Here is a 27,819-nt window from a genome sequence, read left to right as displayed (position 1 = left end):
ATGCTAAGTTTAAGGCTGTTTGGAAATCTATATGAATTAAGCCGGGATATAAAGGAGGTTTGGTACAAAGTGGCCATTTTTGAAATTTGTAGATTATATGGGGAAGTGTGCAATATTTGTTATTAATATATATAAGTAACACCCTCTTTATATATAATAATTATATTGTATTGTTTAAATATGTATCTTTGATGCTTTGTGTAAAGCTCACAACAGGACAAGAATATCCGATATAGTAGGCACTTTTGTATTTGTGTTATTAATAAATGAACTCTCAATAAAAATAAATAAAAAAGTGTGAAAATGTATGTATAGGAAATGTTACATAAGGCAACTAGTGTTACAAGGTGTAGGAGTCACAAATTCTCCTTCTTGTTAGGCATAAAGATCATGGTTGGCAGAAAGAACAAAGTCAGGATTGAAGACGAAGTGCAGTGGTTGGGGTAGTATGTACTAATAAGACGTTAGTTATTACCACTCATAGGAACCCTTTTTAGTAACCTTTGAAGAACGCCACATTCTGAAAATTCTTTTTTTCTAAATTCATGCATTTCAGTTTGCATGCAGCTTATGGATGCCGGTTCATAGCTGACTATGCTATATTATAAGGGTTGTAATTTATGAACTCAAGTAACAAAAGGATCTCTGTGTCAAAAGCAATAATCCACTTACTTAGCTGCATACAATAAACATCTCCATGCTACACAGCAGGCTTTGCAGCAGGCACAATAACAGTTTATGCTACTATATGAGTTAAACTGTGACTAGACAAAACACAGATCTTGCATTAACAACCAAAGTCATCTTTGCTTTATTTTAAAATTGTTGGACACACTTACATATCTGCAGCAGGTGCCTTAACCCTAAAAACTATTTTATAATGCATGCTCTTTGTGACCACTTAAGTAAGCAAAACAGATTTACCATCATGTTTCTCCTTGTCGCTCATTTTTCTGCGCTAGAGTTTTAAAAACAAAAAATGTACAGGGTGACAGGTACAGACTCTGCTTATCATGAGGTACCCTCTCATGACTCCACTCCCTTTCTGCTGCCACACCTTAACCCCAAATCTATGGGTTTTCATTGTACATTTTTTCCAATTCCATCACTGTTTTCATGGCTGTGGTACAGCTAAGTATAAGGAGAATGCACAGAATGACAGCAACCAGACTGCTGACCGGTCTAGATTAGCAGGTGATATATGATGGACCAAGGCGCTCACTCAAGATTACGACCACAAAGATTATTTGCAGAGAACTAATAGTCTGCACATAAACTTATTTAATATCCTCACAAAGTTAAGGATTTTCTGAGAAAATGGAGGCCAATGCACACAAGAAAACTTAAACTAATTGCACAGGCATAACTTGCATAGCCATGGACTTCGGATGTGATCAGAGATGTAATATGTGAAATCATAAGCAGTGTATCACAGTGGGGCAAGTTATACTTCTGCCCATTATGTACAACTGGTGACTTTTCTTGGTTTTATAATTTTTAAATAGTAGTCCTGTTTCAGTGAGGTTCGAAGTTTTTTTTAATGTAGCTTACAGTATTATTACCTTCCTCATGTATAACTCTGCTTTAACTTTGCTCTTTTCAGGGAATTTCTATGTTTTTAAATGTAAAGACATATGTTATTATGATGTGTATGTGGCCATCCCCTTGCCATGCATGGCGCAGTGATAAGGGGGTTTATCTGCTGGGTCCGGCATGTGAGAATGGCGTGCACCCAGCCTATTGCCGCACACAACCTTTGTCCATGCTCATAGGGGTTGGGGTGTGGTTTGGTCTCAGCAGTGAGATGTCGTTGGGCTGCCATTTTTCAAAAAAGGTTTTTTTGTCCCGCAGGACCACACGGGGTCTGCGTTGGCTCCCACAGGAATACCATGGGACTGCTGTGAACCTGAAGAGTTTGTTTGCTTTTTTTGCCCCAAGGGGTCCTTCTGGGATAAGGGGTCAGGGTACCCTTACCATGGCCCCTTATGTGTTTTTTTGTTTGTTTTTGAAGACTAGTTCTAAAATGGTGGCCCGACATTTTTCTTCAGATTGCACTATTTGATGGTTTTTCTCACAGGAGGACAACAAGAGTCCCATGGCAACAGATGCGTTTACATTTTAAACCTTAATTTCTCTAATACCACTGATAACAATTACACCAAATTACAACAAGCTTGCTTTCTGAACAAATATCTAGCTTTCTGCCAAATTTGGTGTCATTCTGTTTTTTCTGTATTGTCGTCCAATTTTTACTATGGGAAAGCATAGGGAAAATGTGTGTTTGGGACTCCCCCCTTTTATCTCAGCCCTCACTTGATGGATCACCCAAAACTTTCCAGAAAGGAGCTGAAGTAGATTAACTTTTTTTAGGAAAGTTTTTTGAAAATTCATCAAACGGCATCAAAGTCATTAGCAAAGTAGAAAACAGTCTTCCTATGTAAATTCTGACTGATGTATAACTATACAGTGCCATCCATTTTGTTAATTGGGGTAAATTTCACATCTTACTGTAGGACATTTCCATATTTCTCAGATATGAGCTATTCTTTCAAGTAGCATTGTGATTTCACAATTTTCGTTTGCTTGTAAGATAAGTTCCAGACCTAAAAAACTAAAGCTGAATCTGTAATAAACAGCCTCCTAAGCAAAGAAATTCTGAATTAAATGCTTACCTCCTTGACTCTGCTCAACTTCACAGAAATGGATTCCATCGGGAGAATATATGAAGGCATGGATATGCCCAATTCCATTCTGTAAATCAAGAAACATCATTGTGGGTAAACGTTTAAGTGTGCTTCACAAGGAAAACAGGGAAAAGTTCGTTCACTTAGCTATGTTCTGGATTAAGGCAGGATACTTCCCTCTGATTGTAAGTTTCTACAAATCTGATGAATTTTCGATGAGTAAAACCATGATTACAAAACAGTGACAAAATAAAATTACTGATATTTGTATCACTGTATGTACGGCTATCGTTGCAAAATCTTACTGTTGCATTAGTTTGATCCCTAAACCAAATTTTGAAGATTTATTTCCAAGCTCTATTCAACTCCAAGGGAAGAGAGATGAGGGATGAGGAAATAAACAGCTGACATGAATTTCTGGGAGCTCGATGGAAAGAGTGCATGCTCAGGATAGGTCCTGTGGCTGTGATTTGCCTGAAAACAAGGCAACAGCCACTGAGGGTATTTATCTTCAATTTGTAAGAGGGTAAATTGTCCCAAAATTGTGCTGCGCTCCTATTATAAATCAGCAGCAGTGGTTCCTCCGCTAAAGTGGAGAAGGGTCGCCCCACAGCTCTTTGAGCAGTTCAAAAATGAAAAATAAAATGATAATAACGCAATGTTATTATAATTGTATTTTTCTGTCGTGGCTCAGCAGGTTAGGGGCGGAAGGGGCTGGACTATTACAAGAACAGGGGGAGGAGTGGTAGGCTCTCTTAAGTGTGCATGGCGGTTTTGCCTGCCATCTTGGGCTGGCCATACAGTCATGCGCACATTGCATGTTCTCCACAGAATGTATTGCACAGCCTGGGTGGAGATCATGCACAGCCTCCCAGTCCCTCTCTGCGCGCCAAACCACGGCGCTCAGACCAACCACAACGCTGCTGTAGCACAGCATTGTGATTGGCTAGGGGAGTCTGGAAGCCTGTGTGCTTCCTAGTTTATGCTTCCTGGAATCCTGCAAAGGGCCAAAGAGGGCAGAGAGGTGGGTGCCGGCCTGCAGGTAAGTGTTTTTTTGTCATTTACCTCACACTCCCCCAACCCTGTCAAGTAGCCACCACCACTGTAAATCATCTGCCAAAACTGAAGCCCTTCTTGTAATTTCAGTGTTTGTTATCAAGAGCCAAGACAACACATTGTTTTGATATATGATAAAAGGTAACATGCTTCAACCTTAAAGATACCATGTACAGTGGGAATTTTTTCGCCAGTAGAGAAGTTGAGTCCATTTGTAATTACTGCATTTTAGTGAACTAACTCTGCAATTAGGGTTTGTGTTGAGATTGTAAAAGACTTGCATGTCTAAATATAAACTTGTTTGTTTTGCACAGAGAATGGGACATTTCAGTGTTTTCAGAAATCACAATTGTAGTTTGTTGAAGGAAAGTGTGAGAATTGCTAGGCACATTAACAGTGGACCTATATATGGGTTAAATAACTAAAGTATGCAATTCAGGTGAGTTAAATGCTGTGTTGGGAAATTTCCTTTTGCTTATTATCTTTTCCACAAGTTTTATTGTGACCGGTAAAGAAGGTTGCTACCTTTAAAGTTCACACAGATGCGGATCGCATCGCGTCTCTTTGTAATCGGCTGTGCCAGTCATCTAATGGTGTCTCCTTCCCAGTTTCTCACTTGAGTGTGAAACTGGGAAGGAGACACCATTAGAGACGCCATGCGACCCATTTCTGTGTGAACTTTAAAGGAAGCAACCTTCTTTACCGCTTCATGAATTAAGCAGCGGAGTGGCCCCGTCCGGCTATTGGTAATTATTAAACCGACTGAGATCTGAAAGGAAGCAGTAAAGAAAACATCGCCGGCATGGCAAAAATCACCCTTCTGAAGTCCAACTAGGCTTCCAATTAACTGGCAGCAAGCACTCCGATATCTTTAGTAAAAGCATCACCCGACTGGTGCAAATTGTGCCATCTACATTTTAATTTGCCTCTTCTCGCCTGCAATGTGCACATTTATTCCTCTATTCAAACAGATAAACCAGACCATGCCCTGAAGAGAATCCTGCAAACCACCTTGGGAATCGAAACACGTCAGCATTACATAACACGGAGACTTTCGCATTTAATTAAATTCCCCCCCCAGTAGAAATGTTTTTAGAATGGTCTCACTACTGGGCCTAGTGTTTCTTTTCCCCGTGGGTAGCAGCTTCTTAAATTAGTTACACAATGTGCATGGTAAAGAATGTTCTTTTAGCTGCTAATTGTTGTTATGTATCACTCTGCATGTATTGTTTGTTACATCACATTACCTCATCCCAAAGTCTGTATGTTTTTGTTTTATATGCTGCCTTAATATTATAATTTGTTCTTGACTGAAATGTATCCGCACTTACCTGACCTATGATTATATGTGGAGTAAAGTACATAAAATGAAATAGCAAATAAATGCTTCAAGCCTGTATCAATTGAATTGATGGCCTTTAGTCTGTTAAATTGATTTAGCAGCATTTGAATGTGATGGCTAGGACACCTTTTGTCTTAGTTTATTACAGCCCCGTCCAGCTGCCTAGGGCCAAACCCCTTGTTGCTATTACACTTTCTAAAAATGGCATTTTCAAAACTGTAATGATAAATTCAACTTTGAAATTAAGGAGGATTTATTGTTACAATTCAACAGGTACCAAACATGAGAGCTCTGCTTCCTCTCAACTAGGAATGACAGTTTATTAAATGCAATAGGAGTCCCCAATGTAGGCCTCACAGTAGCGAAAAACAAATGTGGGGGATCTGCACTACTATGACATGTACTACTTTGAAGAACATGTCTTACTTTTTACTTCCACAGCACCCGGCCCTATGGGCTACCTTGGGCCTACATTAGGGGTGAGTTATATATATTAAAAGGGGAGATTAAGGTTTAGCAAGGGGTTTTTTAAATGTGAAGTCGACATGGCAGTGTAACACTGCTTTCAGGCTGCAATGGCAGGCCTAAGACATGTTTTAAAGTGCTACCTAAGTTGGTGGCGCAATATGTGCTGCAGGCCCACTGGTAGCAGGTCATTTACAGGCCCTTGGTATATGGTATTCCACTCTTCAAGGGACTAAAAAGTAAAATAAATATGCCAAGTAGGTATAGGCCAATCAAACCATGTTTTAAGGAGCAGGTTAGCAGTGGTAAAGTGCTCAGAGTCATAAAGCCAAAAAAACAAATTCAGCAAAAAGGGAAGGAGGAAGGCAAATGGTTTGGGAGTGACCCTGCCGAAAGGGCCATTTTCAACAATTGTACTGCCTGCTTTCCTGCACATGCTATACTGGGCACCTTTGTGAATCAGAAGCACTTGCATTGTTGTCTGAATTGAGGAACTCATTGTAAATCATCCCTCTGCAATTTAGTGAGAATTAACTCCTACTGTGTTCTTTATTTTAAACTTTATGACGTCTTTGTCAATCATTTTTGTTTTGCTGTTTTCTCGATAAAATCTTTCTGTAATGGCATGTTTTCCATTAACTTATCATACACATGTATGAGTAAGCAAGAAGCCTCAGTTGAAGCCGTGTTCCATTGAGAATTAAGAGACATGGAATAGTAAACATTGACTTCACTATACTCCTTTTCAGTAATCATATTATGGCCCTATTTTTAATTCACAACATCAATTGGTACAAAATTATTAAATGGAAGAGTTGTGTAAGTATAGCTATCACATAAAAATTAATTCTGACTACTTCAGCAGGCCTCTGGCTCCTAAAGCTTCATTACCATTAAATGTAGTCAAGTTGTGTTTCAGTTTCATACCTTTTCAAAGCGCCTCCATGGTGCCTCCTCTATATAGATTTTGACCTTGGTCACATGGTGGTATGAAGACAGGAAGTGTTCACAAAGGTCCATACCAAATTCTTCAATTGTATTGATCTATTAAGACAAATTACAAATTATCCAGCAGTAGTTCATCATGCAGTGACATCAATCATACAATAAACATGCATATTATCTCTTTCTCAGCTTCTAAATATGTATCAAAAAAGGGCAAGAATAAGAGCTGCTTTTTCATGGAGACAGTTACAGCGTTCCCTCAAGTCCTACTTTCTCCTTTCCCTCCAGGCCCTCAGTGCCATGCAGGCATGCTGAGAATTGAGAACTCTCAAAAGCTACTGAAGGATGTTATTAATGGAATTGGTGGTAGGATTCTGTCTACTCCTCAAAGGCATGAAGGAGCAGGTGCTTCTACAACAACGCAAGAACTTTCCTCTGGAGTGGGCTAGAGGAATAACCCACCTTCTAAAGTCTGCATTTTATCTACGGACTTCAGGACTGGACTATAAACTCCATTAAGCTGGTCAATATCCTTATTTTGCCCTTTGCTTGATTTATAAATCTGTGTATATATGTTGTTCTTACACTGTAATCCTGATGCTGTTTTTAGGGCATGCAGTTTTGGAGAACTGACCACTTCGATTTTACCAAGCAGGTTCTGTGATGATCGATAACAATGATTTCTCAAAAGTTACTAGTCCGTATCTATTCTTTAATCGTGCTATGCTGAGGAGGCGCTTGTGGCCTCATATGATAAATATACACAGGAGAGCTATGGATTGTCCAGTCAGGTACACTCCCAAAATGAGTTATAATTTTACAGCACTTGCAACATCCACAGTTTGTGTCTGAAAGTGCCCATCAGGAGGCGTGATTCGTATATATATTGATTGAGATCGGTAGCAAAACAGTTGGATTCCTCTTTGCGTTAATTAGAGTTTGTCTCGATGCACCTGTTACTGATATGTCACAACAGAGATATTTCAGGCATGTAACAAACCCTTTCAGTAATCTTGCCTTCGGAGCTTAAAACACAAATCAGTGTTTGTATGAATCTAAACGTCACATTCACAATGTTACAGAAATTGACGCGTAGTCTACATAGTGCAAAGTTTATACTTGTGCATGTGCACATTTTACCACCTCTATGTGCTGAAGTTTGTCCTTTTCCAACAGTTACCTTAATGACGTTGAAATGTGTGTACATATAGTAATAATTCTTTCGTTACAGAAAAAGGTGGCCTCCTGTTTCCATTTTGCGGTATACATTTTTTCTTCTGTGTATCTATTTAATTGTTCCGTTAAAGAAAAATTCACTGAACATGCAGAACTACTAGCTCGACAGCTACAGGATCGGAGATACCCCAGAAAACTCATACGTCAGTCTCTGAAACGTGTCTCTAATAACAATCGTGAGGCACTCTTAGAACCTCGAGAACCCAAGCCTACTACATCGAGACTGACATGCGTCAGCACATCCAGTGCCCTGTCTAACGAGATCCAGAAAACAATACGCAAACATTGGAGGATTCTAAATATTGAAAATGAGAATATTCCCCCACCTCTTTTTACATTCAAGAGGAGCTCCAATTTGAGAGACAGTCTGGTCCATACACACCCAAGAAACAAATTATGACCTCTTCCACTAGAGAGACCCTGTGGAATTTACCTCCAGTACAAGGGCATTTTCCGTGTTAAGAAACCCTCATTCACGTTTTATCGCAAGGTGGTATTGTAGCGGTATGTTCGATTATCCGCTTGTGCTTAACAACGTGACAGCATCATCATTGGGTTACTGTGTGCTTCCTCCACCCGGAGGTTCTTGCCTCTGGTTTTTTCAGTAGTGATCATAGAAGTGAGAATGTACAGACGTGTGTGGTGAAGAAATCCCAGTGAGTGTAGGTTAAAATACTTGTAAAACCAGTCAATAATTTTAATAAAACTGGGTTCGGGTTGATTAAAAATGATTTACGTGCAAAATCAGACACTTTAGGGTCTGGTGCACTAAGTGAGAATGTTCAAAAAAATGGTCGACATGTTTCAGCCCTATCTTGCGCCCCTAAGGGTCAGGTGGGCTTTCATCAGGACCTAGTGTAATTGTGGAGGAATCTAAATTTTATAGGACTCCTTGGAGGAGGGTGGAGTGAATCGTCCAACCAACACGAGTTTGTTCAATTTGAACCTTGTTTTCTCTAGTCGAGGAAAACCTTCGGGGGCAGGAGGCTAGACCCCGCTCTTGCGCTAGGGTGTTGTCGACTGGTTCTGCCGCTGCCTCTCTTTCCCCGGTATGTTACAAATTGAACAAACTCGTGTTGGTTGGACGAGTCCTATAAAATTTAGATTCCTCCACAATTAGAGTGAGGCTTTGCTTGTTGTAATGCATATTTCACAGCATATTCCACACCATATAAGATCGATATAGCTGGACATTTCGGTACATTAATTGTCTGATGTCAGTTGGTCCCCTTATGGGTTGACTTACTTTCTCGGGCTATATCCTATTGTCCAGCTACCTGTATCAACAATTTGAATGTTCAATTCTTAATGCTATATATGAAGACCTTTTATTAGCAGCATTTACCACAATGTTTAGTGCAGATGACTCTGTTTTGTTCTTCAAGTGTTGCAGACAGACTCGAATTTGATAATGAGTTTGCTTCTTGTCAACCTTCTTTTTCCCTAGAGCAGTGCCTCACGTCCTGAGCAGTGGCCAGGTGAGGTGAGGTTTCTTACCCACACATTATGGGTGAGTGCTACACTTATGCAATTTATTCTGTACACTAAATTTGAATATTAATTGAGGTAATGAGTATTTTTTACTCGCTCTCTGTTACTACAGTTACACAAGTATCTAAATGTACGTTTCTTTGTACTCCTTCTCACACAGGTTGACTACTACACCACATACCTAGAACAGAGAGGTTTGGTGTGATTGGTTGTATCTGTTCCCTTTTGCAGCTACACCTGTGTTTTTCATGATCTTTTTCACTTAATACGCAGTAGCTTACACTTTTAGGTCCTGAGGAAGGCTAGACACTCTATAGGTCACGATAGCTGAAAAATGTAGACTGACCCTCTAACTTGATAGTTGCAGTTATTTTTTCAAAACTGCTCTAGCACTGTTTTTAACCCTGACACCATGAGATATATATTAAAACTTTTTTCTCCTGGTAGTTCGTTTTATTACACGTTTTCATGTTTTTTCTATTGAGCACTGCACCCATCACCCAGTAACTAATTTCAGCATCCAATCTGGTGTATTTTAGTATATCCTAATAATATTGAAAACATCCCTGAGGTTCTCACACACAGTGAAGGGGTTGTAGCCCTCGGCTGTACTAGGAGTTACAGCCGCTAGGAGATCCCAGATGATGAAGCATGTCACCTTGGTGAGTGATGGGATTCCGTCCTTTAACTAGGCCTCCCTTGTGTGAGACTCTGTACATTTTACTTGTGTTTAGGACACCGTAGGGCACCAAATAACCGTAACCGGTTAGACCCACAGATAATCCACTTTGTTTCGTATTTTTATTGTGTACCTGTACACTTCTTAAATAGATCGTGTGAGAATCAGACATATTGGTACACTCTTTGGACCACTTTTACCTGGTATATTTGGGTGTAAGTTAAATATCTAAATACATGGGAAATGAAAGTCAGAGTGTTCGCAAATATCCAATAACATACTACTGTGTGAGTTGTGACATTTCTAGTGTGCTGTTCTGACTACAGTGGATTGATTAGTATGGGGTTGGTGCGAGTAACGTAAAACGGGTGCCTGCAGACACCTGACTCCCGGTTAGGTAGTAAAAGACAGACGTAATTGGAGTGCATTGGGACACTATGCTACTGACAGCTACATCCCTGAACACTCCTGTAAACTTCACATGTAAGTAGGGTATGGACGCCCTGCATCCACACACACATGAACATACCACTTATGTGATTACAATACATTGATACATGCAAATATAAGGCTTTGAGTATCACAAATAGGGGCTGGGCTAACAACTAGTGCAATATATATGTTTCCACTTGATGGCATTTCTCTTCAATCTAACACATCAATGAAAGGACTTTCTACTTGACATTGTTGTGTGCTGGGTCGGATTGTGCTATAGGCAGTGCTTTATTTGGGGCGGTACCTGCACTTTTTTATTTTCAGAAGGAGAGTACCTGCACTTCTCAAGAGAAACTTAATATTTCTAATTGGGGAGTACCAGCACTTCTCAGAAACAAGCTGGTACTCTGGTAGAGAGTACCTGCACTTCTATTTTATCATTTCAAGCACTAACTGTAGGGCAATCACAATGACAGAACGGCTGATCTGACAGGTCACTGTATGGGCCCGTCTTTTTTTGGCTGTTTGTGTGTGTGCCTGTTTTATGGTCCGATTGTCGAGTTTTAGCTGCTAATTTCCTTAATTTTACCGCAAGCATAGACTGCAGGAAGCACAAATGCATCCAGTTTCCAATGCCTTGAACAACAACAATACAGCCTGTTTTAAAAGTTCGAAACATCCCCCACTGAAAAATATGGGCCACTTTTTCAGCAAGCTTAATTGGTGGTGGGGAGCATTTTTATTTAGGTGACCGGGCACATTTTCTTTTCCAGTCCGACCTTGACTGTGTGGTGCTTCCAAAACCGTTTTTAACTGAAATACACTTGAATTTAGTTTCGTCAATTAGGCGACGTGTATTCCAACAAGTTTCATTAGTGATAAGTCACACATATGCCTTGAAAAATCCTTTGTGAATCTATTAACAAAAACATATTTTTTGACCGAATTTGATATGATTAACTTTGATATATCAGCGCTCTCAGTAAAAAGTAATGGGTGAAATTAAATTAAAATAAACGTTTCACGGAGCAAATTTGCGAGTTGTTACCCCTTTCTGTTTTGCCAGTGCATAAACTGTGTTTTTCATGGTGTCTGTTGGGATGATGTCAGAGTTGTCCCCATGGAGATAATCCTTCTTTGAAAGTAGTGTGAGCTGAACGTTGACTTCCAGTTCTTTGATAAAGTGCAGCTTTCCTTGCCTTCTGATGTGGAGCACTTTTACGTTGTTCTTTCCATAGGCAGTGCTGACAAACTCCACATCCTGGTCCTGTAACGAAAACGTATTTTACACCATTACTCCTTGGAGCAATTCTGGCAACATTGAGTCACATTTTCAAAACCGTAGCTCTACAAAATGCTACATGGTGCTGTTGGCCAGGCAGCCTTAGCCGATTCCAAGACTCATGTCATCAACACACACAAATGCATTGAGAGTGGGAGCTCTTGGAATCTCCTTAAGCAATTGTTAGTTTCAGGTGTCTTTCATTTTTTGTTTCAGCCCATAGGAGTGCGCAGTTCAACATTTCGCAAAGGTGATTGGAAAATAAGTTATGTGCTTTGCACGTGGGATGTAAAGGTAAACTTGCAACTACTGAACAGTGTTGCATTTAATGCTCTTTTTTTTAAAATGGTTCACGCAAAGGGCGCTTTGAGTATAGGCGTTGCGCTGCCCGTGCCTTCTACTCTGTTCATTCGCATTTTTAAAATATAGTGTAAGGATAAATTAGAATTGGAAGTAACACCCAGCACAGTATGATCTGACCCCAGTGCAATATCTGTAAGCCAATAAATCCTAGAATTACTATTCTCAGTGTAGTTCACGCTAAAAACTACTCAGATTTCAAGCAATGTTTAATCATTTCATAGATTCCCACTTCAACACCACAACACACTGAGTAGGTTTCAATCTGACTGTAGCCAAAAACAGTTGAGACATAAGATTCCTCCTTAGCTGTCAATGACTGACTCGTCGTTCTGCCTGTGTACTAGTATTTTGGATTTCTGTGCATTTCCAAAGTCTTCGATAACTCTTAACCATTTCATCATTGCCCCACAAGGAATTACTAATCCAGGAAAAAGAGTGTATACAATTTCCTCTTCCTGGAGATGGTTGGCACACTAAACTATTGTCATAGAACAGGGACCTCTGCACTGAATGAGTGTGTTGATCATATAAACTACAACCACAGTTTGTAAAGAAAATATCATTTTACATACACCTTCTTCTATGGTGAACATTACCGTGTTCTTTCCCTTATCCCAAAGGATTCTTATTTGTACAAAAGGACTGTAGGTTTGCGGATTTCATCCTAAGATTGTGGATAATAAGCAAGCACCCAATCCTACCCACGCCCGCGTCACATGTTTCACTCCCACTCTGTTCACTATAAGGCTTCCCCCTCATTTATATTCAATTTAAAATATGATACTTCAGTAAATCTTATTTGTACATCTAAGCCTTGCCAGCTGGACTTGGTTGGTGTTCTTGCAGCATAGTGGGCTCTCAAAGGGCAGGTATGAGCATGCATGTGTATATTCATTCATGTACATGCACTGCAGTGGTGGAGTGCATGCTAATAGAAAAGACATGAAACACAAAATGAGGTCCTGAATGCAGCAGCTGTGGAACTACCCACTTCAACTTCCTGGGCATAGCTGCAATAGGAGCTACTTCGTTTTTAGGTCTCGCCTGGCGTTGGAGCCTGCATGGGCTCCTCGCGCTGCGAGGGCGCTATAGTAGACACTCTAAGAAGGGGAACTTTAATCCACGCCCCTGTGTCTCAACCGTTTTCAATTGGCTTAGATCGTGATTAATGTTTTTTCCGTGCTTTTTGTTTGCTGGCTTTCACTTTTGTTGACGCCCTTGCAGTTTTTTTATGCCGCCCATCGTGACAAGTACATCTGTTTTCACTCAGTCCAGATGCAAATACAAGCGGCTGAATGAAAACAGGTGGCAAGCGTTTTTTTTTCTCTTTGTGCAAACACAGTCTGAGTCTTTGATCTGTTATCTTTCTCTCTTTGGCAGGGTGTGTGTCTGTGTAGAGAATACTTGTGATGGCCGCCTTATTTGGAAATTGTTGCACGACCTGTGGTGCAATTTATTTAGGTGTACCATCTCAGGGGTCAGTGTGCACTTTACCTTTTAAGAATTGGACTGCATTTCTTTTTATTGATCACTTAGAATTCCATTGTCAGGTTTTCCCCCAAAAAACTATTCTCCTTTATCTGTGATGCTGAAAGTGAAATTGATTCAGAGCTGGAAGTTCCGTAACATGTTTTCAGATGACTTTGAAGATTTAAAATATGTCTCGATATTTCTTTGTAATTATTGAAAATTCGATCTAGGCACGCACGCTCCCTAGTGTCATAAAGGAATTACGTGTACTCAACATAGTGGCAGCTCGAATGCCCAGACGCTGCATCAATTTGATAAACATCACGGGAAAGGAGTTAAAAAAAAAACACAAACTCGCAAAAGTATGTTTGATGGAATTTCAATGTTAGTTCCCCAGTCTTGTTAGAAGAAAAAAAACAGCCTTGAGATAAATGTGCAGCAGCAGGTACGTGATAGACGTTGTGTGCTTGTTAAGACTTATTGGAGAAGGCAGAAGAGGTTCTTGTACACAGTGCAGGGCTGTAATTTAACAGCTTCGAGGGGGAACAAGATGTGTTCCAGTTCCTGGTTTAAATGTTTATGCTAATTGCTGTTTATTGGCCCAGATGCAAATGATGGGCTTTGCCAAAGTGAAATTTTATGAGGAGCAAACTCCCCCCTTTTGTGCAAATTGAAAAAGTGAAACAAGAAGAGGGTGAAATGAGCCAGAGAGGGTCTTAATGGCTGCCTTTTAATGGCAAATATGAAATTAAGACTGATTTACACAACAGACTCTCCTGTTTTCTCTGATCAGCTTATTTGGCAGCAAAAATGAAGTAATTGTTCCCCTTTCAGTGCGGGGGCCTGCAAGCGTTATTTATTGGCGGAAATTAATCGCTGTTTATCCTTGCTTCGTGGTGGAAAGCGCTCAATCAGCATTATGGGCCCCGGTAAACTTTAACCTGTCCCTGGCCATTGCGCACAGAGGCGGCGGAAGCTCTGATGAGACGTGCCTTCATTTTCTGGGCCGTGGGAGTTAATGAAGACTCCCATCCAAGGTGGACATACTTGTATTTCCACCACATTTATAATACCGTCCCAATCCACTCTTCCTTTCTGCTACCGTAGGTAACAATTAACAAGAATAAATAGACGCTACAACCTATCATTAGATCAAGAAGAAGCGAGCTGTGTTTGTTAACCATCCCAAGAAAAGGGAAATAAATTAACATGGATCACACAAAGCAGGTAGCCACAGAGAAGCACTGAAGAGTGTCACTAGCCCAGGGAGCTGAAGGTCTTGCAGTGTCACGAAATAAAGGGATCAGCCTACTGCAGAGTGGGCTTTAAGAAAGATGACTTCATGTTCTTGGTTCAGGGTAGCTCGGTGTCTCTACATTTTGTCCCTTGTACGATTTGTCTGAAAACAGCCATGAAGCAGGAGGTCATTAGAAAATGTGCATGGTCACGGGGCAAAACCATGTCATGCTCCTTACATACACACACAAATCTGTTTCATGCATTGTACTATAGCCAGGACTGCTGGAAACAATGCCCAGACAGTGTTACCACGTTTAACAAGCCTTTGCAATGCAACAGGTCTCGCATTTACGCGAGTTTGAGCTATTGACATTGTAATGACAATTCCTTTAATTTATGTTTTGGTTTTTAAGACATAAATAAAAGGCATTGTCATTTACAATGCCAATAGCTTAAACTCGTGTAAATGCGAGACCTATTGCATTGCAAATACTTGTTCTACCTGTCGCTCTCTACCTCTCCAGGACATACCTGCCCGTAGGAGCATTACCTGATATTTATTACGTTTCTATGAATGCTCTGGGATTACACAGAGATTACAAGGAACACACGATCTTTGCATCATTGGTTTCTTGGAGTGTAAATGCCTTTACATTTTTACAAAGTGTGAAACAAAACAAAAGTACCTCTTTGTTTAGGTCTCGCCTAGCGTTGCAGCGCAGGCGCTGCTCGCTTTGCGAGGCATGCTGTATTAGGGTATTTTTTAGAAGTAGTGTGGAAGCCCGCCCATATTTTTCATTGGCTGGCATCATCGTCCATGGTATAGGCTGGCTTCCCATTGATAATGAGGCTTCTTAGTCCCTCTTTGTTACCACCCTGTCTCCTTTTGGGACCGCCCATCAGGACTGGACCTTTTACTTTGCTCCTAACATGGCACTATTTTCATTAGTAAATAATGTGGGACACTGGCGGCGCTTGAATTTGCAGTGCGTCCACACAGCAATTTCGGGAAAATGGCAGGTGCTACTTGTATATGGAATTCGCAATGCGCTTTCATTTTAATAATGGCTGATGCCTCACACACTCGCGTGACACCAACTTTGTCAATGAAGGAGCAGCAGCACCATCCCTGTTGCTGCTCGGGGAGGTTTGTTTACTTTTATAGTGAGCACGGTGCCCGCTTCAGGTACACCGCACTCTGTTTGTTGTGTTTTTTAACAACTTTAAAACTGAGCATGGCGCTGCTTCAAGAACACCGCACTCAGTTTCTTTCTTTTTTTTTTTTACATAAAAACACTGAGCACGGCGCCTGCATCAAGGACACGGCACTCAGTGTTAAAGTAAATTAAAAAAACGAGCGCGGTGTCCTTGAAGCTGCGCCTCACTCAGTTTTAAAGTTAAGCAAGCATTTGCAATGGAATTTGTCTCACATTTATGCAAGTGTAAGCTAGTGTCATTGTCATTTAGAATGCCAATAGCTTAAACTCGCGTAAATGCGAGACCTATTGCATTGCAAAGGATTGTGTTAAAGAATATCATCGTGCACAGCGAATGGCGGTTTCCATTATTACATGGAGTGAGTGGACACCTTCGTGTACAACAAAGTGGGTAGCAGTAGGAGTGGGAGTGGGCGGAATTTGCGTAGTCGCGCTACACACAGCTCCGCGAAACGGTAAAAAATCACCGCGAGCGCGCAAAAGTTCTTCGAACATGCAGAATTGCTTGGTCCGCCCGTTCGCGATGCTTTTTTCTTGTTCGCGAACGCTGTTCGCGTGCTCGGGGAGAACTATCTCGCGAACACGCATTTTGAAAACGCAAAGAAGCACAAATTTCCGCGAAGCCGCGGATCGCAGAATTTTTGGCAATTCTGCGTTCTCCGCAGAACGCGAAATTACCCAAATTCCGCGAGCAGAACGGAATTTACCGCCCAGGCAGCAGGTCAGTTTTCATTGTGTGACATTGGTGTGGAGTTTTGATTCAGGGTGGCTCACTCTCCGTGTATGGTGTGCGTGTGATACAGCGAGGGGGCAGTGCAAAGTTCCCGAGTTTTGCGCTTGAATGGTGTGTTTTTTTCCTGTGGATAGTATTGAGGACAAGCTGGCCCTGCTGGGGAGTGTGAGGCTTGGTGGGGGTTGCACCTACGTGTCCTGTGTCCATCTGCAGCCCCTTATAAATGAGGTCAAGGCCGTGGGGCGGTCTGTGGGGGCCAAAGGTTCATTGAGCAGCTGCCTTTAGGGCCCAGGAAAAGTGTGCCACTACCCTGATAGTGTGATGTAAGGCCCATCTAGTAGTGTCAGCAGAGTGTGCCGTCCCGAGGATAATGCGAATACATAATCTGGGGAAGGGGTGCAGGTGTGGGGGATAGAGGCAGTGCCAGCAATGTGCAGCTGTGTGAAGTGTGAATGCAGGTCTGAGGAGGGATTTGAGCGCTGCGAGGGTACGAGTGATTGCAGGGCCCATGGATGGGTGACAGCAGAGTGCAGCTGTGGGAATAGAGTGAATGGAGGCCCCCGTGAAGGGGTGCCACTAGAGTGCAGCTGTGGTGGTGGGGAGGAGGCGAATACAGAGCTCATGAAATGGTGCTTGACCAGCACAGACCTTTGTGGGTAGTACTGAATGCAGGACCCCTTGAGGGGTGCCAGCAGTGTGTGCAGCTGTGAATGCATCATCTGGGAATGGGTACCAACGCATTGATAGTGTGAATACAGGCCCCCCTGGGAGGGCAAAGTTTGCAGGGGGGCTTAGTAAATGGTCAATATAGGGCTCATGAAGTGTTGCCGGCAGAGGGTGTAGCTGTGGGGACAGGTTAAATGTACGGGCACGTAAGGGTTAGTGGTGATGCATGCAACTGTTGGAAAAGTGGATACAAACCAATAAGAAGGGGTGTTACAATCTGCACGGTTGGTGCTGTGCAGATAGTGAACGTATCGCTTGGGAAGGGGCTCCCTGCCAGCAAGCAGCTAGAGGAAGAGTGGGCGTACCCTGCTGTGTGCAGCTGGAGGCCACAGTTAATGCATACCTTCGGTAGGGGTGTGAGGTGGGTCTGAATGAGCGTGCCAAAATGTTGTGAGACTGGGAGTATTGTGAACGTGCGCTTTATTTTGCAGGCTTTGGTCTTGACTCAGTGGGGGCGGAGAAGGCACAGCTTGAGGGATAATCACAGTGAGCAGCTGGACGTAGAATGCTTGTTACGTTTCTTACAAATCGCCGTCCTTCGCACCGGTTGTGCCAGGAAAGTTAAACCCCCAAATGCCTGGTCACCATTTAACTAGCACTGGGGCAGCTTGAGAGCCTGCATGCGGGGTCACACACTGCATACACTTTACCATAGAGTGCGAGCAGTCGCTTGTCTGGTTTGTTGGCGTCAGTATAATAAAGCATAGTTTCGTCAGCTGAGAGGGAAAACGTGTAAACATCACAGCAGTCATAAATGACTTGGGTCTTTATTTTGTACTAGTGCTATCTTTATTTCCTCCAAGGTAAAATACAGCGTGTCCCCTTTGACTTAGCCTCCTGCGATCCTATGTAATTTATGAAGCGCTCGGACTGTACAGCAAAGGGGTTTGCTTTGCTTTATAACGCCGTTCAATACACGATGACATGCCTCTATGGCACACTTATATTGGCAAATTAAAATGTGTAAAATGCACAACAAAAACACTGGCAATCACTTGACCACGCTCGCCAAAGCCCTTACTTTGAATTTTTTTCTGCACTTGTGTCCCCTATCCAGTCAGGCTAATGTTCAGCTTCCCTTTGACCGAAACGTTCCCCCTGAGGCAGATGCAGTAGATGTCTCATTTCTGCTAGGCCCTGTGGTATCTTTGAGCAAGGAGGCTTTTTTCTTCCAGTGTGACTGCATAGCTAGGCCTCACTGATCCCTGTTTTTAAAGTCATTACGACTTCCAGGAAAAGCTTACTTCGGAATGCATGATGGACTATTTTACATCTTAAAAGGACACCCAATCACCCTGCTGTCATTCATTTATCACCTGTGTGCGTTAATCCTTTTTTATATTTCTCAGAACTGGCAAAGCCAACAAGTGTAAATAACAACATTTGTAACAAGCATTTGCAATGCAATAGGTCTCGCATTTTTGAAACTTTGACCTATTGGTATTGTAAATGACAATGCCTTTTATTATTGCTGGTTTTTTAAACACAAATAAAAGGCATTGTCATTTACAATGCCAATAGCTCAAAACTTCGCAATTGCGAGACCTATTGCCTTGCAAATGCTTGTTTTCCTGATGTGGTTGGCTGGGAGGTTTCTGAGTACAGAGTGCTTCTAGTAAACAACTAAAGTACTACACTCTTCTGACTTTAGACAGACATCTGTTGACAAGCTGAGGTACTACACACTGTCTACTGAATTCAGAGAGAGATATCTCTCACGAGGACCTTAGGTAATGCACACGTACTGCTTAATTTAGAGGGCTATTGTGAGCAATCAGGACCTGCTTGCAGTGTTTCCCCACTTTCAGGCCCATTTGAGATCCCTGGATGCTGGTTTTCTGACTCTATAAGTTCCCTGGGCTCTGCCAGGCAGGCCCAGGGCCTGTGTTATGTTTAAACAACCACATGTATAGTGTACACTATGTTTTAGGATACATTTACAATTGGCCCTACCCTATAAGTCCCTTTTAGTTAATAGGGCACGGGAATGAAAACTACCTATAAGTCCCTAGTATATAATGGGTATAGCAGTTTAAAGGCCAGCATTCTTTGTTGCAATTGCATGTGTGCACTGCTGAGAGGCTGAGCCCTGTCTTACAGCATTGCTTTTAAAAGTAAATTCACTGCAAACTCAACTTTGGTGGCATGGGCACTTTGGAACTGATAATGTACCATATTTGTACATATTAGGTACCCCAAGATCTCCCATAGGTGTTCAAGGTGTGGGGGGCATGTAACTATTAGCAGGGTCACTATTAAAGATGTTTTTTAAACCCTGGTGAGTAAAAGCTGCCCAGTTCATTTTTCCACAGGGTAGGAAGTTCTCTACAAAGTCGACTTTGGTGCTGGGTGATTACATATTAGCACCCCCCCAGGGCTTCCTTAGATGTCCTAGGGGTAGGGGGTCCTGTAATTAGGGATCGTGTCTTTATAAAAGATGTTTTATAACCCCTGGTGAGAACGAAATTGCACATTTAATTTTCCCCATTGTAGATAGCTGGTCTCAGAGGCTAACACGGTAATATTTTATGGCTGCATAACTATGGCTAGAAATTGATGAAAAAATACCATTCAAAGACTGAATAGAATGGTATTGATAAATCCAGCAATTTGCCATTGTTAAATGTATACTAAGTTGTACAGACAAATATGTTATAAGACTTTCTTGTCTGTAAGCCAAATTCCTGCCTTCCTGCATTCTTCCCTGATTGGTCAGATTTCGCAGGATTAGCCAAGAAGCCTTAATTAGGTGATAAGTGGCTACCCAGGGGAGAGACTATCCGCTGGAGAGAGCTCTGCAGCTACAAAGGAATGCCAAAGCAGGGGGGATGGGCCATAAAACCTCAGGCTTCAAAGGAGAACAGGACAGGCAGGAAGTGCCAGGCCTACCTACCCGTTCCCTGTGCCCAAACCAGATAGTAGGCTTGAGGAAGACATTTGCAGATGTTAGGGGAAGGAGAGCTATTACGTTCAAGCATTTTCTTCTTTTCCTTTTCTTTCCAGTCAGGTATGGGATCAGTGTTGTTACCTGCCAAAAATCTTTTGTCACTAACCCAACACGGAAGCAAAGAAACATTTTCTATTCTCCCTTTAAACAAACGAAAGGGACTGACACCTGTGGAAGAGTGAGGTGAAAACCTATATTCCCTTACTTTTTTTTTTATTGCAAGTTCCCAAGAGTCACCACAAGACCGAGCTTGCCGAATTGTTTCTTTAATTACTTTTATGAACCTCTCCACAACACCATTACATTGTGGATGATAGAGCGCAGCTCTCTTGTATGTAATTCCCCTCTCTTTTAGGAAAGATTGCATGCTCTTAGATATGAATTGTACTCCATTATCTGACAGGATTGTCTTTGGATACCCTTCATGTTCAAATAGTTCACTTAAAAATTGAATTACAATACCAGATTCAATAGAATTAACAATTTTGAATTCTGGCCATCTAGAATACAAGTCAATGCATACTATAATGTATTGGTCTTGTGATTTTAATTTTATTGGTCCTAAGATATCAATGGAGATGTCAGACCAAGGTCCTGCTGCCTAATAACCATAGGTTGAGTCCTGCATTTTAATGATTTGTCAGAGTTGCAACAATCAACACAATCACGTACTGCCCTTTCTACATGCGTGTCCATAGCAGGCCACCAGTATGCTTCTCTTAGCCTTTCCTTTGTTTTTGCAATTCCCATGTGTGAAGAGTGTGCATTACTCACCAGTTTATCTCTTAAAGGGTTAGGAGGTACTAGTTAACTGCCACATAAGAGAAGGTTATCCAAAACAGCCATTTCATCTTTTACATGAAAGAAACATCTCACGGTTTCATCACACACATTTTTGTGACACCAACCATTGTTGACCATATGAATTACTTTTTGTAAAATGGAATCTTTAGTAAGATTTGCTCTCCATTCATCTTCTGTGATCATTCCCTCACTAACTAAACATACATTGATTTCTTCATCAAAACTCTCTCCACCAAACAGGTCAGTATCATTGACCTCTTCATCTTTCTTATCTCCCAGTCTCGAAAGGAAGTCTGCAAGGATATTGTTTGAGCCTGGAACATGGAAAATTTCAAACTCAAACTCTTGTAGAGCCACAACCCATTTTCTAATTCTGTGTGAAACAAAATCTATACCCTTATTGGAGTAAACTTCCTTAAGGGGTTTATGATCTGTGAAAACCTTAAACTCCTTCCCCCACAAAAATTTCCTTAATTTCCGTATAGCCCAAAAAACTGCTAAAGCTTCTTTCTCAATTACAGAGTACTGTAATTCTGCCCCTCTTAATGGTCTGGAAATGAAAAGTATAGTGTTATCTTTTCCATTTACCTTTTGTTTCAATACAGCTCCAATGCCGGTTGCACTGGCATCAGTTAAGAGAAACGACATTTTAGAAGGATCAAAACTGTCTAAACTATGAGCATTATGTAAATCATTTTTTATACAATTAAATTCTTCTTCACATTTTTTACACCATAACAATTCATTACCTTTCTTCATAAGGGTACGGAGTGAGACAGTTTTTTCAGCAAAATTTGGTACAAATTTATGGTAAAATTCAGCCATGCCAAAGAATTTTACCAGCTCGTCTTTGTTAGAAGGGGATCTTAGATTTAAGATGGAGTTCACTAGAGAAGGTTTTGGTTTGATACCATCTTGTGAGACCAAATGTCCTAGATATTCTATTTCTTTTACATTAAAGTTACATTTGTCTCCACGAAGTGTTAAACCAGCTGATTGCAATTTCTGTAAAACATCTGTTACCCTAGTATCATGTTCCAAGACATCTTTACCATATATTAATATGTCATCTTGATATATTTTTACACCTTTGACATTATGCAAAACACTTTCCATCACCCTTTGGAACACAGAAGCTGCAGATATCAATCCAAAGGGCATCCTTACAAACTTGAATGTGCCAAAGGGTGTGACAAACGCTGTAAGATCTTGAGAAAGTTTATGGAGTTTGACTTGGTGATATGCAGACGTTAGGTCCAGCGAAGTAAAATGCTTCGCTTCATTGAGAGAACACATAATTTCACTAATATTGGGTAAGGGATAATGATCGACAACAACAGCTTTGTTTAGTTCTCTTAGATCAATGCAGAGACGGGCCTCTCCATTGGCCTTGCGGGCCATCACCACCGGAGAAACCCATTCAGTTGCTTCTACCTCCTGTATGATTCCCTTCACAATCAGTTTGTCTAGTTCATTTTTCATTTGTTCTCTAACGAGCAAAGGAACATTTCTGACTTTTGCTATTTTCGGAATAGCATCCTTTTTCAGAAAAATTTGATGAACATATTTTTTTAAACAACCTAAATCATTTCCAAAAAGAATAGGGAATTTTTTGATCCATTCACTTGATTTGGATACCTGAGGAATTTCTTTCAAACACACAGAGGGATTTTCATTTGGATCAAGAAAAACATTTAAATCCTTTTGATGTATCCAGCTGATAAGAGAGTCTCCTTTCATAGAAACATAAATCTTCCCAGGAATAATTCTTCCTTTCAAGTCTATGGTCCCTACGAACTATCCTAGAAGATCAATGGTAGTCCCTCCATACCCTTTGGGTCTCACATCCGGTTTATACAGAGTGACTTTATCTTTGAGTTTGTTTTCATAAAAGGACTTTGGAATCAGTGTAATTTTTGCTCCTGAATCAAATAGCATCTTTACTGGGGCATCATTTACTAAAACTTCTTCACACGGCCCCTCGGAGTGATTTTCATGTACTTGTGAAACAACAGATATTGCTGCTCTGCTGATGTTTCAGCCATCTTGGATTTTGAGAGAAGAGTGCTTTCTGTGACAAGAGTATGCCACACTTTGAGTGGGTTTTCATACTTTGGGAGTGTTGCCCTGCACCTCATTGGGCAGGGTGCTCCCTTGCTTTTTGCCAGAGAACACTGGATAAATATGTGAGAGGTGCAGAGCCCCCCAGTTCTGCTGCTTACAACTACAAGAAGAAGGAGGATTGTCCTGCTGGAATCCTGATCTGCACCCAAAGGCCTGCTTGGTGAGGTCTGTGCCTGCTGCACTATCTGAGACTACAGCTCTGGGGACTTTTCCTTGTTTCAAGAAGGAGTAAGGAATTGATTCCCTACAGCTACTGGTTAAAAGAGCTTAACTGACCCTTCTCCAGCCAGCGTCACCCTCCAGGACTGCATCCAGTGGAGGTGTTAGGGGATGGCCAAGTGCATTGTGGGATGTGAAGTCCAGGCCTGCCAAGGACCATCAATGAGATTCCAGACCCTTGGATTTGTGTTTTGGACACTTTGAACCCACCAGGAAACCTTCTGAAAGGACCTCCAGAAGGTTGGGAAGGTTTGGGAAACGTTTTGGAAAAAGCTCCAGAAGGTGACCAACCCGACCATGAGAGCCCAGCCGGCCACCTTCTACCGCAACATGGTCCAGATTACAGGTTCATCCCGCTGAAGAGCTCCAGAAGTCCGACTTTCAGAGTTTGACTGGGAGCTCCCTGAAAGTTAAGCTGAGGAACCCTCACCAAATCTGGACTGACATAGAGCAGCGAAGGCCATCGGCAAAAAAAGCTCCAGAAAAGTTTCTAAGTACGAAGGTAAAATTTGACTGAGGCCTAATGCGTGGGGTACCCGATCATGGCTCTGATACGGTTGGTCTCAAACTTTGACTGTGTCCCAGTCAAGCGCGACCAATGTGGGTTAGTGGTGCAATGTAGATGCTAAAGAGGGTAGGGCTCAACCATGATCCTTGAGGGACTCCTCAGAAGATGTTCTTGGCTTCAGAAGTGGAGGGCAGGAGAGTCACTCACTGGGTCTGGTCAGAGAGATAATTGGCCAGTCATCACAGGGCTAACCCATGTAGTCTGGAGTTGTGGAGTCTTGTGATGAGGGTGCTGTGGGAGATGCTGTTGAAGACTGTGGAGATGTCTAGTAGTATGAGTGCAGTGCCTTGCCCTTTATCAATGATAGTCCAGATGTTGTTGCTGTGATAGGTTTCTGTGCTGTTTTTGCTGTGGAATCCAGACTGTGAGATGTCTAGTAGGGGTTGTTGTTCAAGATGTTTGAATAGTTGTTTGTTTGATAGAGGGAAGGAGTGAGATGGGTCTGTAGTTGCTGAGCTCGTTTGAGTCTGCTGTGGTGTTTTTCAGGGGAGGTGTGATTTATGCGTGTTTCCTGTTCGCTGGGAATTTTTAACTTTGGATGGAGGTGTTGATGAAGGTGGTGAGGCGGGAACTGACCAGAGTTCCTCCCAGGTTGTACATATGGTGGGGGCATGGGTCGATGGGGCCCCAGAGTGGATTGCTCTCATGATTTTGGCATTGTCTTATGGGTCGAGGGTTTTTTTTGTGATCTGCTGGTTCAATTTTGTGGTAGTGGGCAGCTGATTTCTGATGACGAGTTCTTGTGTCTTACTCTGGCGACGAAGTTGCACCAGGTATTGAGGATTTTGTTGTGAAAGAAATCGTAGAGGTTGTTCCAGACGTTTTGCAAAGGGTTAATGGAGTTGGTGGCGACTGGGGGATTTGAAAATCTTTGATGATGTTGAAGAGCTCTTTGAAGTTGTTTGAGCTGTTTTCTAGTCTAAGAGGTAGGGCTGTTCTTCTTGCCTCATTGAGTTGGGTGTGATATTTCCTGAGAGCGGACTTGTAAGTGTTTCTTGTGGTGGTGTCCCAGCTAGTTCTTCAATTTCTCTCTAGCTGTTTTCAGTTTCTAAGTAAGATCTTTAGTGTATCAGCTGTCTTGTGCTGTTGGTTTTCAGTGTCTGACGTTCTTCAGAAGGGCTAGTGTGTCTGCATCCAATCTTTGAAGGCTTGGCATGCATGTCGCTGATGAGGTCTGGTTGGCGGACATTGAAGGTGTTCGTCTAGTCTATGTCCTTTATCTTGTTTCACCTATGTCTGCTGTTGTTGTTAGTAGTCTTGGCTGTGGAGGGTTGGGATGTGTTCATGAAGAAGTGGACAATGGATTGCTCTGTCCAAGTGAGCAGAGCTATGTTATGTTATGTTATGTAGCTTATAAAGTGCACAGCTGCCCCAGCAAAGGGGCGTCCCGGCACTAATAACAGTCGGATGGAGAGGACCACCAGAAAAGGTACAGGAGCCTACAGTAAAGGGAAAAGATGAGTCTTAGTTGCCTTATGGAAAGTCAGGTATTTATTTAGGCTGCGGATGGACAGTTGGAGAGATTCCAAAGTTTGGCTGCCAGTGTGTGGAAGGCACGCCCCCCAGCCCGTGCTCTCCTTACCCTAGAAACCACCGCCAAGTGTTGGCCAATAGAACTAAGTTGGCGGGGGGAGTGTAGGGCGAGAGCAGGGTGGACAGAATGGCCGGGGAAGAGGAGTTCAGGATCTTAAAAGTGACGCAATGGGACTTGAATTCCACACGTCTGGCCACTGGCAACGAATATAGTCGACGGATGGCAGCAGAGGTAGACCAAGTCCTCGGGACGTCAAGGAGAGTTTTGGCCACCGCATTCTGAACCCTCTGTAATCTTAAGATCTCTGACTTGTTGGTCCCCAAGTAAAGCGAGTTGGCGTAATCCAGTCTCAACAGGATGTCAGCCTGGATGATGACCTATCGAGTCAAAGTAACCTAACAATGGTTTAAGCCCCCGCAGAATACCCATACAGGTCCCCCCCCACGTTCTTGGTTTGGGCCTGAAAGCTGAGAGCGGAGTCCACTCAAACACCCAGATTCTTTGCCATCTGTTTGGGGGTGGGGGCACAGCCCAAGGTTGTAGGCCACCAATGCTCAGTCCACAGCTCACCACCCCGCCCAACCAACAGGATTTCAGTCTTGCTAGCGTAAAGCTGCAGACAGTTGGCAGACATCCACTCAGAGATGGCCATAAGATTGCTCCGGAACATGGAGGCATCCTGTGCTGAGTTGCCAGAAAGTGCCACTACCAACTGAGTATCGTCGGCATACGATACCAGTGTCAGGCCTCTGCTGCTAGAGGTTGAACGTACAAATTGAACAGCGTCAGGCTCAATGCTGTGGCACCCCTTGTTGAATAGTATGGGTCCGAGAGCAGAAAGGGGGAGCCGACACCTGGAAGGTCCTCTCAGAGAGGAAGAAGGCGAACCAGTCGAGGGCTGAACCCGAAATCCCTGCCTCCTCCAGCCGTTGTAGCAGAATCTGGTGGGAGACCGTATCAAACGCGGCACTGAGGTCTAATAAAATCAGTGCCGACGTACGTCCCACATCCAGTGCGGCCCTCAGATGTTCAGTCACTGCTAGAAGGGCTGATTCCATGCTGTGGCCAGGGCAAAAGCCGTTCTGAGAAATGTTCAAGATGGTATTGTCTTCCAGGTAGCCTGTAAGAATAGAGTTGACATGGGACTCAGTAATCTTAGATATCCATGGTAGGAGAGATATGGGATGGAAATTCTCCAATTTGGTTGTGTCCAGAGAAGGCTTTTTTAATAGGGGGGTCACCCTCGCTTGCCTCCATGTCCTGGGAACAACTGCCCTGCACTGGGACAAATTAATTACCTGACACAAAGGAGACAGGAGCATGGGTAGGGAGTTCATGAATTGCTCCAGTTTAAGGGAGTCAGCAGGAGAACCGAATTTCACCTTGCTGCATAGCATGTGCAGCTTGTCCTGAGAGATTGACGGAAAGGACGCAAGAGTATAAGTAGTACAGGGACTGAATGCTGAGCCCAAAGATGGGGCAGCTGGCAAGAAGGAGTTGTAGATGTTCTCCACCTTTTCCACGAAGAAGGTTGCAAGAGCCTCATATTGCTCATCTTATGTCATGCAGGGTGCTGGGGGTAAACACGCCTGTTTAAGGTCTTTGAGTATGCCAAAGATAGATTTAGTGGGGTTTTTTATGCCCTTGATCTCAGCTGCGTGATAGGCTGCCCGCTCTTACTGGATGGCCCTGTGGTAGTCCTTAATAGCTGCCTGATAGTGCCCCTTCGAGATCAGATCATAGTCGCGTCTCCACACCCGTTCCAACCTTTTGCAGATTTTACACATGCTGGCAAGCTTGTCACTGTACCATGGACGACTTGGTGTTACGGCACTTGAACCACCTAGCTGGAATAAGCATGTCTAGTGGCTGACGGATCCAGTCCGACAGTACTTTGTCAGCAGCATCTGGGTCATCCGGTAGGTTAAGAGCATTTGTAGACAGAAGGGCATGTAATTGTTCAGTCTTTAGTTTATGCCACAGGCGCCTGTAAGAGGAGTGCTGAGCCACCCTCTGAGCGGGCTCTACCCCAGTGAAGATCATAGATATAAAGTAATGGTCCGATCAGCACACCGGGACCAGGGTATTGACTGTGAGGGAGCGGAGGTTCGAAAAGACTGGATCCAACAAGTGGCCGGCACAGTGGGTAGGGCCTTGGACTAGTTGAACCAACTGAAATACCTCAAAATCCGCCAGGAAGCTACCTATCTCAGGATCCAGAGGACTGTCCAAGTGTAGATTCAGGTTCCCAATGATAGTA

At 42.6% G+C, this 27,819-nt stretch overlaps 1 protein-coding gene across 1 annotated transcript in view; it reads right to left on the bottom strand.

Annotated features, from left to right (window-relative positions):
• Positions 1-27,819, bottom strand: part of LOC146834537 (uricase-like) — a 151,521-nt gene that overhangs the window by 49,827 nt on the left and 73,875 nt on the right. Inside the window, exons 2-4 of the mRNA XM_085601932.1 lie at positions 11,382-11,600; positions 6,475-6,591; positions 2,673-2,751 (exon numbers count right to left, since the gene is read on the bottom strand). Of these exons, the coding sequence (XP_085458058.1) occupies positions 2,673-2,751; positions 6,475-6,591; positions 11,382-11,600 (415 nt within the window). The remainder of the gene's footprint in view (positions 1-2,672; positions 2,752-6,474; positions 6,592-11,381; positions 11,601-27,819) is intronic.

Source organism: Triturus cristatus, chromosome 4_2 (assembly GCF_964204655.1).
Source record: "Triturus cristatus chromosome 4_2, aTriCri1.1, whole genome shotgun sequence".
NCBI classification, from domain to species: domain Eukaryota; kingdom Metazoa; phylum Chordata; class Amphibia; order Caudata; family Salamandridae; genus Triturus; species Triturus cristatus.
This window is presented reverse-complemented; position numbering and strand designations above follow the sequence as displayed.